The 14388-nt window shown below is 33.8% G+C and overlaps 1 protein-coding gene across 2 annotated transcripts; it reads right to left on the minus strand.

Annotated features, from left to right (window-relative positions):
• Positions 1 to 5376: 5376 nt before the first annotated feature.
• LOC145046371 (uncharacterized) lies at positions 5377 to 13572 on the minus strand. 2 transcript variants are annotated; one of them, XM_078994655.1, is made up of 2 exons: positions 13424 to 13572; positions 5377 to 7959 (listed from the first exon to the last, which is right to left on the minus strand). In XM_078994655.1, the coding sequence occupies exon 2, from the start codon at positions 7928 to 7930 to the stop codon at positions 5678 to 5680; it is 2253 nt and encodes a 750-aa protein (XP_078850781.1). In that variant the 5' UTR covers positions 7931 to 7959; positions 13424 to 13572; the 3' UTR covers positions 5377 to 5677. The 2 variants fall into 2 exon arrangements, with proteins under 2 accessions (XP_078850781.1, XP_078850790.1); XM_078994664.1 differs by lacking the exon at positions 13424 to 13572 and adding an exon at positions 8913 to 8937.
• Between the last annotated feature and the right edge of the window lie 816 nt (positions 13573 to 14388).

Genomic DNA, 14388 nt, shown 5'->3' on the forward strand with positions numbered 1-14388 from the left:
TTTCCCCAGTCCTGATTATCAGACAAGGGAAAGGGAAAAAGATGAAAGCTCCCTCGAAGCAAAATTAGAAGGGAAAGTCTTATGATGAGTCTTCTAGTAGTGGACCCAAATGAAAAACTAGTTTTGCTCCTCCTGCCTCAGATCCAAAGGATACAACGTTCTTCTACTGGCAAGACGAGGGACATTGGAAACGAAGTTTCCCCAAGTACCTATAGGACATTAAGGAAGTTAAGATCAAGCTAACCTCAGTACGTATTTACACTATTTTGTCTAAAAATTCATCGCATTCTGATTCTTGGGTCCTTGATACAGGATGTGGTTTTCACATTTTCTCTGACTTGCAGGGACTAAAAGAAAGTAGGAATGTGGAGCTTAGGAAGATGAACCTAATAACGGGACATAAGAAATCGTCACCTATTACCGAGATCGGCATTTATTATTTAAAGCTTAGTAGTGGATTATGTTTAGACTTAAATAATTTTTGCTACTCATTAGAAATGATGAGGAATATAATTTCCTTTCATGGTATGTACAAACAAGATTTCATATATTCTTTTAATAATGAGAATGGATCTATTAATTCTTATTATAATGGTGTATATGAAATTGTGGTGGTTCTAGACAATTTAGGAAATATTGTGTTACAAATTGATGCGTCTAATGGTTTAGACAAAGCAAGCTTATGGCATTGTCATCTTGTACATGCCAACAAGAAGCGCATTTCCCAACTCCAAAGGATGGAGTGATGGAATCATTTTACATTAGGCCAGATGATACATGCGAATCTTGTTTACTTGGAAAGATGAATAAATCACCTTTCACTAGTAATTGTGAAAGAGGTGAAGGATTGTTGGATCTCATATACACAGATGTGTGTGGGCCCTTCATATCTACCACAAGGGATGCAAATCGATTTTATGTAACTTTTACTGATGATTATAGCAGATATGGATATATCTACTTACTCAAGCCCAAGTCAAAAACCTTTGAAAAGTTCAAAGAGTTCAAACATGAAATCGAGAATCAATTAGGTAGGAAGATCAAGATGCTCAGATCTGATAGAGGTGGTGAGTATCTTAACACCGAGTTCCATGACTGTCTTAAGGAATGTGAAATTGTTTCACAATTGACACCTCCTAGGACACCACAACTTAATGGTGTGGCTGCGAGGCGTGACCGAACCTTGTTGGACATGGTTCATTCCATGATGAGTCGAGCTTCATTACCAATCTCATTCTGGGAGTATGCCTTAAAGATTGTCGCCCACATCCTTAATCTAGTCCTGACAATGAAAGTTGCCAAAATACCGCACGAGATGTCGACTGGGAAGGTTCCCTCGTTGGATTATGTTTAGACTTAAATAATTTTTGGGGTTGTGAAGCTTTTGTTAGAGGAGAGACTCATGACAAGCTTGAACTTCGAAGTAAGGGTTGTATTTTCATCTGCTACCCACAGAAGTCCTTTAGATACTTGTTCTACAGACCTAGTGAGAACGTGGTCTTCGTAGCATGTAGGGGAGTTTTCTACCAAGGGGAACTCATATGAAAAGAGGACAGTGGGAATACAATTGATCTTGAAGAAATTCAAGAGTTAAGAAATGAAGGAACCTCTAACACTAGCACTCAACCTGAGGAAGAAATTTATGTTGAACCAGTTGACCAGTCATTACCTCTTAGACGTTCGAATCGAGTTAGAATGGAACCTGGGTTTTATAGTTTCCATATTACTGCAGTTGGTGATACATATATCAGTGATAGTACACTGATAAATTTGGATGAACCTTCTAACTACAAGGAAGCTACGGTGAGCCCTGAGTCAGCCAAGTGAAAAGAGGCAATGGATAATAGTCCATGTATGAAAATCAAGTTTGGAACTTGGTTGACAATGTACCAGGTCGTAAGACAGTTGGGTGCAAATGGATCTTCAAGAAACAAAGATGGAAAGGTGCACAGGTTCAAGGCACGACTGGTTGCGAAGGGCATTACTCAAACCCCGAGGGTTGACTATGATGAGACCTTCTCACCAGTAGCCAAGATCAAATCTATTATGGTGATGTTAGCCATAGTTGCATTTCATGATCATGAAATCTAGCAGATTGATGTCAAAACCGCTTTCCTTAATGGTAAGTTGGTTGAAGATGTTGACATGTGTCAACCAGATGGGTTTGTGGATGTTAATAGAGTGTGAAAGCTTGAGAAATCAATTTATAGATTGAAGCAAGCTTCTCAAAGATGAAATCTTTGCTTCGATTAGAAATTCAAAGAGTTTGGTTTCTCTAGGAGTGAACATGAGTCATGCGTATATGTCAAAGCTAGTGGGAGTATAGTTAGCTTTCTAGTATTGTATGTTGATGACATACTACTCATAGAAAACGACATTCCAACTTTGTAGGAAGTTAAGTCCTGTCTTGGAAAGTGTTTCGCTATGAAGGATCTAGGAGAGTTTGCTTATATTCTGGGAATAAGGATCTTGAGAAATATATGTAGAAGACTAATTGGACATAGTCAAAGTACTTACTTGGATAAAGTGCGAAAGCGTTTCAGCATCGAGAATTCTAAGAAAGGAGAGCTCCCTATCCAAAGCAATACCAAACTGAGTAAGACTCAGAGTCTGATTATTGATGCAAAGATAGCAGAAATGAGTTGAGTACCATATGATTCCACCGTTGGCTCGATCATGTATGCTATGAAATTTACTCTCCCTGATGTGTCTTTTTCCCTGAGCACAATCAGTCGATATCAAGGGAACTCGAGTAAAGCTCACTAGATAGCAGTTAAGAACATTCTTAAGTATCTGCAAAGGACTAAGGATTGGGTCCTTGTACTTGCCGGCAGTGATGACTTAAGAGTTACTGGTAGTTTTTAGATAGACCGAGACAACTTCCGTTCTAAGTCTGGTTGGGTGTTTACACTCAATGGAGGAGCAGTGACTTGGAAAAGGTCTAAGAAGGAGACCGTGGCTGATTCAACATGTGAATCAGAGTATATAGCTACGATCGAAGCGTCAAAGGAGGCTATATGGTTGAAGAACTTCATTGGAGACCTTGAAGTTGTACCAGCCATTAAGGAGCCGATGGAGATTTTATACGATAATGAAGGAGCGATTTCCTTAACCAAGGAACCAAGAGATCATGGATGATGCAGACACATTGACAGAAAATACCACTTCATCAGACATCAGGTAGAAGAAGGACACCTCGTCGCCAAGAGGGTATCTTCATAAGAGAATCTTGCAAATCCCCTTACAAAGGGTATGAGTAGTATTAAGCATGTTCAGCATGTGAGGAGCATTGGTCTGAAGTACGATATGAGTTTTAGTGATTAGATGGATATTTTAGAAACTTGTAATAGATAAATGTAATTGACATTTAATGATTAAGTTATGTAAATTTATGTATGAGTATTGTTTACTATCTTTTGTCAGTTGTTTATCATTGTGTTTCACTTTTGCATGTTTTACTTCTTGGATAATTGGATTATTCAAGTTATCCACAGTCGATCATACTTTGGAAGTAAGTAATGAATTAAGACTATCATGATATGGCATGTAGATTATCTAAGTATTTAGACATATCAAATGTTTGCTGCAATGTTCATGAGTACTCCTAAAATGGGGATTTCAGTATTTGATTAAACCCATACTCATAGAATTACTTCATGGAATTTATCACGAGTAATTATGAGACAATAATATCGTATAATCTTTATATCGAGATATATGAGTTGTTGTTTATGAGTTGGTTGTGCATTGATAACGTGTAAACACATTAGTAACTTGATGTTATAAAACGTATTGTTGTGTACGACTTGATGAGTAAACAGTACAAGCATATAAGGCAAAGTTTATATGTTCTTTTTATCCCAAGGTGTAAAAGTGATATCTTGGGCCCCTCGATGATTTTGTGTTGGCTTATGTGTCGGGCCCAGTCAAGACTGAACTGATGTGTTCAATTAAGTTCATTGTCATACAAATTAGAAATCGGGAGACAAACTCTTGGACAATGAGAATGATTCTATTCCATGTTATTTTTCCTCATGATATCTTGCAGAACGGAGGATTATATGATCCATTAACTAAGGACACACAACTGACTAGGTCAGAGTTCGACAACGGCTTTTGAAAGCTACGATTGCTAGTTAAATTTTGATTTCATACTTGCAATTATAGTTATTAAACTTAACCAAGTGGGAGATTATTGAATTAGGTGTCTAAGCCCATAACTATAATTGGTATGTACGTGATTTGATAGTGGCATGGTCCTTTTGGATTGGCTTCACTTTAGCAACTTGATAAGATGACTTTTGGAGAGAGAGGTTGAATTTATTATTTGGAATAATAAATTGATTTATTAATGTATTATGAAAATAATATATTAATTACAAATTATGTCATTTAGTTAGTATTTAAACAGAAATTAATTTAGAATTAAATTCGGGATTAAAGGAACTGGTTAAAGGAATATGGGTTGTTTTGCAAATCATTGATAGTTGTAAAACTGGGCTACTGGACTCCTTAGATGGGAGTGGATGAAAACTATAGGGAGGCCCTATAGGTTTCGTACAAGGCCTATTGGTGAAGAGTGTATGGGAAGCTTAAGCCTTAAGCAGGAAATTAGGGTTTCCTCCAGAAACCCTAGCCGCCCTAAGCTATATAAAAACCCCACCTCATAGGATTTTCAGCCTATGCTTACTAAGAGAAACCCTAGCCAAAATTCTAAGTGCATTCCTTCCCCCCCCCCCCCCTCTCTCTCTCTCTCTCTCCTCTAATCCCTTTTCTAGTAGTGTTTGTGAGCCATTAGAGGTGCAACATTTGAGGCACTTGCTTTCAAGAGTCAAGGATCTACAAGATTTCTTGTTATTACTACATAACAAGTTAAGGTAATCAGCATAACCCTTTTATTATGTAATTTTCGAATTATATATGCTAGATCTAGGGTTTTGCTTTGGTATTCAATTTGCATGTTCAATTAGTGAAAAACTTATATCCAAAGCAATTAGAGTTGAATGAACACATAGGTTGTAGTTATGCTCAAAACCTATTAGTTAGTTGGGTGGATAGTGTGGATGACACTATGAATTCATCTTGCCTTGTTACTATCATTTCCCATGTTATAGTAATGACTAGGGGAGTGGTTCTGATTTAGGACTATGTGGCCATGAGGAATCGAGTCCATATAATGCATACCTACATGAATGAGTTGGTTGGTTCTAAGGTTTCAAGGGTCTTGTTCAAGATAGTACCAACTTTGGTCGGGAGATTTAAGATAAATGTAATCGAGGTGATCGACAGGAGAATTTTCAACATTGAAGCAGTTTCTATGTCTAATCCTATTACATTCAACAAAAGCTACAAAAAAGAAAAAACTGAAGCAATAAATTCTTTTGAATTATGTTTTATTATTTCAAACAAAAACATGTTACAAGTGTATATATATCTGAATAGGTGTGTAACCTCATGAACTAATTAAACACCCTGATAAAGTACACATGATAACAAATATAACACAAGACTCGATCTATTATAAGCTTTTTCATTGACACAAAGCTTTGTGTGTCTTCTAAAGACTTCCTAAATGTACTGGAAATGGTTAGAATTGAAAGGGAATTACAAGATGTATTTTCTTGTGTTATTTTTAGAACATCCACGAATTAATAAAACGTCTGGATAGGACTCAAAACTACTTGCCAACAATTAGTTTTGCTCTTGCTTGGCCTTCATCAATTTGGAATTGATCACCCAAACCAAAATGAGCCATCAACAACCAAACAATGGTAATGAGCTCACCACCTTTGCTGACTTGTGCTGCTTGAGTATTGGCTCGTGAATGACTTGCACCATAACACAACAACTCCACCCATACCTTGCTTATAATCAACCATTTATTATTCTTATTCGGGTCCTTCTCCTCTATCCCCATCAACTCTTTGGCCAAAATGCAACTATCAAATAGCAAGGACTTGCTCCGATCACCCTTTACAGTGACAGGACGCACTTCCGTCGTCACATCAAGAATCTTCATGCAAGCGTTTATTTGATCCCAATCAACTCTAGTATCCGTAGATGTTTGACTTTGGTTTTGCTCAACTTTTACTTCACCACCTTTTCCACTTTCGAAAAGCCTTTTGGCCTCAGCACAAGTATCTCTAAAACGTATTTGTCCAATACCTGCTACTGCTGACATCATACTTGGTTGCATGATAAGAAGATACAACATGTAATCTGATAATACTTTCGCAATATGGCGATGATTATCATTTTTGGGATCTGCAGTTCCCATTTTAAGTTCTTTGTTGTAGCATAACTCGGTGGCGATGTGCCATAGAATGAGACTTTGATCGTAGTCAACATCTATAACATATTTAAGTAAGGCACCCCAACCTTCTTCCACACGAATCACCCAATCGCCACGTGCTGAACTTATCTCCTTGGCAGTTTCCAAGTCATCTGCAAGTTCTGATTTTGCTTTTATTTCCTCGAATATGAAATCTTTGAGTTTTGGGGTGAAGCTTTCGAATTTGACATACTTGATCTCATCCATAAACCCACTAAGCCCCAGGGTTTCATAAGCAAAACTTTGTAAGCTTGGACGTGGGTGGAGGCAGTAATAGATAAGGTTGTAAGTTGAAATGGATTCTGACCACCTTCTTCTTAAAAACTTAATCTTCCATTTGCGACTTTTTGATTCACTTTTTGTCGATTGGGCATGATCTTTTGTGTCCTGAAGAGTACCTTCGGTCATGAGTTTGAGAAATTTACCGATGATTCGAGTCTTGCGAGACTTTTTGTCAAGCTCAACATCTGGCGACTTTCGCAAAGTAATGATTGTCCAGTCTGAAAACACGAGCATGAATAAAGCCGTGCAATCCAAAACCAATGCACCAAAGAGCAAACCATAAGTAATCATGATATCAACGTCTGTAAAATTTGCTTTGCTTTTGAATAAAAACAAAACAATCGCTGAACAAATCGTTGCCAATGAAAAAAACCGACTGATGGCTCCTGTTAAACCAAACACCACTGGGAGCTTCGTGAAGAGAACATCATAAATGAAATTTAACTCAATCTCAACCACTTTGAACGCATCTTTAGCAGTCCGATTGAGGAAGAAATCCCGACTTTGATTCCGTTCCTTTCGACTGAAAATCATATCAACAACAAGACCTTTGAATGTTTCAAAGAACTGATAACCATATTGCACCTTCTCCAGCTCTGTTAAGTTCCCTTTTTTAGCCTTGTTTGCTGATTTAGCTGCTCGATCGGGCTCTGGAACCATTTGGATTCTTGTTGGTAGGTTAGCCTTCTTCTTATAAAAGTAATCACCCATGAGTTTTGCATAGTTTGGCCCAGGATCTGGTTCTGTAAGCATGGAATTTTTGAATCTATCAGCACTAGCAAGATAAAGAGATCGTGTTCTTTCGGCGTATTTGATAATTCCTGTCAAGAACATCAACATTGTAGGAATCCATAGCCGATTTTGTGGTAGTGACTGAACAAACACATAAACTGCAGCTATGCACTGGAAAACAAGACCAAGAAGATGTCGGAGCCATAACTCATTGTCTTCTAATGCAAAAGCTGTAATGGTGTCAGGGCCACCAAGATGCACCAAAAGAAACGGCGCCCAGAATGCAAGAAGATCTTCGTTTTCCACAGCAATTCTTTCTCCTTTTTTGCCTTGCCTTTCATCAGGGTTCCCTTGACTGTTCGAGATGAGCCCAACAGCAAAGTTTGCAGCCCAATCAGCTAGCAAGTATGCCGACCATAATGGCATTATTATCCAGTTGCTTTTTGTTCGTTTTCTCAAAGGAGCAACGAGAATTAGAAATGTCTGTAACGAGAGACTCAAGATGATGAACCCTCGGAGATCCCATGTATTCCATAAGTGTTTCCATTTTGGAGGAATCGGAATGTCCACCATCATTCTCCTCATTTTTCTTTGCAAAAGGTTATTAAAGTTGCCTGCAGAAGATTGACAATGGCTAACTTTGATTAGTGATTGAATATCAGAAAGTCAAACATGTTGCTCTAACTAGTCTAAATTCTTTCATATTTGGTTAATGGAAACTATCATGATGAAATTAAATGTCATGCCTCCATGACTACATCCATAATGTGTGATAATATAAGTCCAATAGAATTTTGATCAACGTGGTGAAAGTCACCTACTAAACTGCGATGTTTCAACGATCATTGAACTCGAACAGAAGTATCACCTACGACAATTGGTTTTTTCTAGAAGCCATTATTGGTACAACTTAATTTCTGGTGTATTTGGATCTTACGAAAGCCTATATATTTAATCATCAAAAGCCTAAGCAGGAGCCTCTCTTTGATCTCATTTTTTACATTCATTTACATGCGTCTCAAAATAGATGTAAAGGACTTGATATATGTTGGAAGGATAGAAAATACGGTTTATATGTTTTAAATATTTTTATATATCTACTTTATAATATATGAAAGAAAACAATCATCTTTATTTTTAATTAATAGATTATGAGAATAAAATAAAATGAATATTAACAAACTCTAGAGTTTGTAAATTTATAAGTTTCTTGAAAAAGAGAACTGTGTTTTAACAAAATTCTCCAATAGCTTATGTGTGGATTGATCAAGCTATGTCTTTTTTACAATTACAATTGGGATCTTATATAGGATTATTTTTTGTTTTGCAATGTCATGATCGTTATACTGAATCGGGTCGTACGATCTTACCAAAATCATTATAAATAATAAAAAATAAAGTTTTATCTATCAATTAACCGTTCAGTTACCAATAAATAGTTTAAAAATAAAAAAACTACAAATCTAATACAACATTTAACAATAAACAATTCAAAATGAGTATTCTACATAGATAATCCAAGAAAAAAAATATTATAATTCTAAAAAGTTAATAGTGATGATCTTACGATTTACGATTGATGATCTTATGATCCGAATCGGTTACGATCCTACAACCATCATCACGGTTTTAACAAACTTTAGCAAAATTATTAAATATCAGTAAATGAAACATAATTTTTAATTGAATCAACTTATCAATCACATTTAAAGATAAACATTAGTAAATGAAACATGTTTTTAATTAAAATCAACTTATCAATCACATTTAAAAGAAAACCTCATCTTAAATTAAAATGAGTGGTGATGACATGTACTTGGTGATTAGTTTATTAATTCTATTAGGACTGTGCAAAAAATCGCACAAACCGCACAAACCACCCGCACCGCACCAAACCGCACCGCATAATGCGGTTTAGAATTTCGTGGTGCGGTTTGCGGTTCATCATTTTATCAAATCACACTATGCGGTGTGGTTTGGGGTTTGTATTTATAAAACTGCGGTTCAAACCGCACCGCACCACATGTTATATATATACTTGTTTTTCTTTATTTTGTTATAACTTCAAATCACGATTTAGAAATTATGTATATAAATATATTTCTTACAATAACCAAATATCTATAACGTAACATTAAATCACTATTAGATCAAGATCTCATGGTTTACAAGAATATATCAATTATAACAGCAATATAAAACAATAACAATGATACTTACAAAACTATAGTAACATGAATAACAATTTATTAAAAACGATTTAACTCGAAAATCGTATTTGTTTTTATAAAATGAAAACAATCATTTTTTTTTAACCCGGTCAGGTTTTTAGTTTTTTGATAGATTTAATGTTAAACAACTCATCAAACCGCACAAACCGCAACTAAACCGCATAAACCGCCCGCATCAAACTGCACCGCATCATGCGGTTTTGAACATCTGTGGTGCGGTTTGCGGTTTCTAAAATATTCAAACCGCATATGCGGTGCGGTTTGCGGTTTTGACTCGATACCGTACCAAACCGCACCGCGCACACCCCTAAATTCTATATTATGACAAGCAAAAAAAATAGTAAATTACTGAAATCATCCCTATGGTTTGGTCAAAAATGCACGTTTGGTCCCTAATTTTTTTTTTGCACGCGGATCGTCCTTGTGGTTTGATTTTGTTGTGTTTTTCATCCCTATAGTTTGGTCAAAATTGCACGTTTAGTCCCTAACTTTATGTATGTAAAGGACGAAAAACGCAACAAAATCAAACTACATGGACGAAAAACGTGCAATTTTGACCAAACCATAGGGATGATTTCAGTAATTTACTAAAAAAAAAAGAGAGTGAGGTTTGTAGATCTTTTGTTATTAGTTTATTAATTCTATATTTTGGGTTTTAACGTTTTATTCTTTCTAGGTCTTTTTGTTTATCTGGATTTTGTGTTTGCAGATCTTTTTGCGTTTTCAGGTTCTGGTGTTTCACTCGTTAGATTGACCGTTCATCGGAATTGAACCCCGAGACTCGAACCCTAATAAGTTGCAAAACCCAAAACAATACAAATGTCATTGTTTTTGGAATCAGGGTAGCTTTCATAGTTATCTTCAGGTGTTCGATGATTCAAACTTTAAATACCTGAATCCCTTGGTTTAATCCTCCTAAGTGAACGATCAAACACTAAAACCAAAACCTACCATGTTCATTTTTAGTTGCCAATTTACATGTATTGCCACATCCCGACTCCATCAACCTCTCATCCTCTTCTTTTCTCTCTAATATCAAAAGCCTTAAATCTAGATGATCAATAATTCGATATATTAAAGCAGGAAGGGTGAAATTGAAAGGTTGGATTCTTGATTAAAACTTGTTGTTTTTGTTCTTGCTTGTAAAAAATGGTTGATGTAAAGATTTTCTATAAATATTTTTTATGTCATTACAGAAAATGATTTAGTTTCTACAACAAATGATTTAGTTTCTTCAATAAGGAAAATTTAAGAGGAATGCATCTCAAATACATATTGGACAACTTTTGAAGTGTTCTCTTTTAGCCATTTGTTTCGATTTTACCAATTAACACACTCATGTGAAGCTTATGGTATTAATGAGTTTCATCTCTATTTTGTTTTTGAGTTTTGTTTGATTTTAGTGATTTTAGTCAATTTATATATGGCTGAAGTTTGTAGGAAGTAAGCAAAATGTAATAAATTCGTTGCATCCCTAACTAAGCCTACTAATAAAGGGTTTGGGTTAAATTAACGAATCAAGAAAACTACGTTTGTTTGGTTTTTATAAGTTATACTTTCAATTTCATATGCTATGAAATTTATAATTGATAATATTTGAATGATGATTATGGGTTTTTGTAGTTTTAGGTTTAAAGAGGTTGACATATTTAAAGAAAACAAAGAATACACGGAGATTATATGTGGTATACCACATTCAGGTGTTGGTGTCAAGCAAAAAAGATAAACGAATTTGTTATAGGATCACCTAAAAACCGAGTCAAGGTTATGGTCAAAGATGTATTCAAGAATTCCAATCAATTAGAAAGTCCTACAAAAACCGAAATGAACGTTGTTTCTGAAAGTCTAAAATTTTTATTTAAATTAATGACGATTTAAACGAATTTGAGGTTAAATTTGTTGCTTACTATTATACTTGGAATCTAATGATAACCAATTTTTTAAACGAATTGATTTTACTGAAAAATTAACTGTTAAAGTTCAAAGATATGTAAAATAATAAGTCTCAATTGTGTTACCAAAAAGTTAAGAAATAAAAAAAGAACATGGCTGGGATTAAAATATAAAAAGTCAAATGCATTATATTTGTTCATTTTTAAAGGAGAATCTTTTTATATATTTAAGTTTGAGGTTGAAATATAAAAACTAGCTAGGAAAACCGTGTTTTTTTTGTTTGGTAAAATATACCAAATAATAGTGTACTTATGTTGCTTTGGTTCTGATGACATTCTATTTTTATTTCTTAAAGGTATGCAGTTCTAGCATAGCAAGCTGGGGTTGTTTGAATATGAGCTTTGGGTTTGCAAAGAGGAAGCAAAAAGTTTTACCTAACATTTTATTGTAAAAATGAGTTTTTGTATTCGAAGTTTATCATGACATGTTCAACTACATAAATAAAATAGTGTAGTTTTTATTTTTTACCCGTGTGAATATATATATATATATATATATATATATATATATATATATATATATATATATATATATATATATATATATATATATATATATATGGGTAAAGTGAATATACCTAATAATTTTATATAAGCTTACGTACCTAACCTCATCAAACTATGTCATTTTGCATTAAATTTTCATTGCAATCATGAAAGGTTCTTAAACTTTATCTATAAACTTGATTTACTTCAAAAAAAATTGGAAATTCATTATTATATTTCTCCTACATCATTTCATTTGTAGCGGTAGGATATGAAGTCTATCAGACGGTATTCGATACAAATACGTAATGTAAAAAGAAAGATATTGGTGAAAGTCCAAAGATTTTGGAAGTAATAAAGTTATGGGGTTGAAGTTTAAGAACCTTATGCAATTACAATGTAAATACGATACAAACCGATGTAGTATTATGAAGTTAGGTACCTAAGCTTATATAAGGTTGTTAGGTATATTCACTTTTCCATATATATATATATATATATATATATATATATATATATATATATATATATATATATATATATATATATATATATATATATATTAAAAGGTACTGTAGATCGAAAAATATAATAAATTATTATATAATAATTTGGTTTTCCTTTATCCCAATCAGAAATTCGAATATTTCTATATAGCTCAATTTTAATAGTCTAATTGGAGATTATATAGTTTCTAAGTTTTGACCCATTTGGTCAGTTCGATAGCTAAAGTTTTTATTTTATTTGATTGTTAACCATATAGCCCAAATGATTAATTATTAGACAAATTAATCTAAAGTGTTACCTCTTTTTGCAACTCTTTTTAAAATTGAACTACTGTTGAGACTAATAGTTGAAAATGCAAATTTGATTTGCAATAATGAAAGATTGTAGACAAATATTGTGATACACAACATTCTTCAATTTTGTATTTATATTCTCACCATTTGTCCAATGCAACTCAATTTTACCAACCATATTTCTAATTTCACAATAATAGTAGTATTTAAGCACCAAAAGCTAACCGATTGTGCAAAACATTAATCAGTACTCAAACTGTAAACCAAGGAGCCAATTCTTTGATAATTTTTGTTGAAGATTTTAACCATGGAACTATGGATGCAATGCAAAGACAAGAAGGACAAGTGGTGGATCCTCTTTCAGGCACAAATTTATAAAGTTTAAGATTCGATTAACTCACTTCGCAACCATTTAGCTAAACTTGTAGAAGAAACATTTGAATTTGAAAACTATTGAATGCGGTGATCATAACAGCCAAAGAGGTTGGTAAGTAAAAGGTTCTTGAACAAACGTCATATTAATATATCATCATAATGGTTATTGCGGTTGAATCTTTTCAGAAAGAAAGAAAATATATGCAAAGTATTGTGGGAAAGAAGGGTACGTACCTGAAGAAGAAGAATAAGAAGAAGAAGAAGAAGAAGGCTGCTAGGTTTTAGAACTGCCTAAAGACGATGCTTTGTCCTTTGATTATGCCTCCATTTGGTAATCTGTAAGTGGATATAAAAGACAGACACCAAAGGAGGAAACACTCAACACTCAACGTTTGTAGTGAAAAAGAACAAAGAGCTTCAAGCAATATTTAAAGGAAAAGGTGAGTGAAGAGTACTTGGCACTTGCTTCCATCAATAAAGAAATATAAAAAATGATATAAGATAAAAATGATAAAGATGACAGGATGATTTTTACCCATTTATTTAATAAATGACTATCCAAAATTTTCCTACTCTTGAACTATCTTGGTTTACTTGTTTCTTTTAACCTTTTAAAAATTATTATTTTCCCAATAATTTTTATTTAATATAAATTCTTTTTTACAAAACCTTCTTCAATCATAAATATATATGTTTTAAATAAACTATTTCTTTTACTCTTATCTATCTTAAATGTCTTTTAAATCTCTCTATGATTTATTATATTTTTGACATGTGTCATATTACCAAAAAGAAAAACATTATTTGATGTTAAAATTAAAAATTAATTACAATATTACAACAAAGATATTCGAAGAAAAGTTCTAAATATATAGTCTATATATCATTTTAATTTAATCACATAACATTTGATAATTCAAAGGTTATCGTTTGTTATGTTTTATGTATTAGGCAAGGTTCTAAATAACGTAAAGCGTGACTCGGCAGCAATGTCAAGCTTCAAGTTTTTCCGAGCATTGGCGAGTCACATCGTTTGTAAGGCGCGATTTAAGGCGGCAATTTTGTATATACTTCATATTTTTATATGTATTTTCAATTATTATTTATTTTTATACACATATATGAATCAAGGCGGCGTTTTTTATAAAGTTTGGCGCCACATACAAGCCTTGGAGTCATAACGTGCTTTTTAAAACCTT

This window comes from Lactuca saligna, chromosome 1 (genome assembly GCF_052625555.1).
Source record: "Lactuca saligna cultivar CGN05327 chromosome 1, ASM5262555v1, whole genome shotgun sequence".
NCBI classification, from domain to species: domain Eukaryota; kingdom Viridiplantae; phylum Streptophyta; class Magnoliopsida; order Asterales; family Asteraceae; genus Lactuca; species Lactuca saligna.

Bases quoted from the DNA above. Each gene is read 5' to 3' on its own strand.
- LOC145046371 (XM_078994655.1), bottom strand. From the start codon at position 7,930: ATGAGGAGAATGATGGTGGACATTCCGATTCCTCCAAAATGGAAACAC.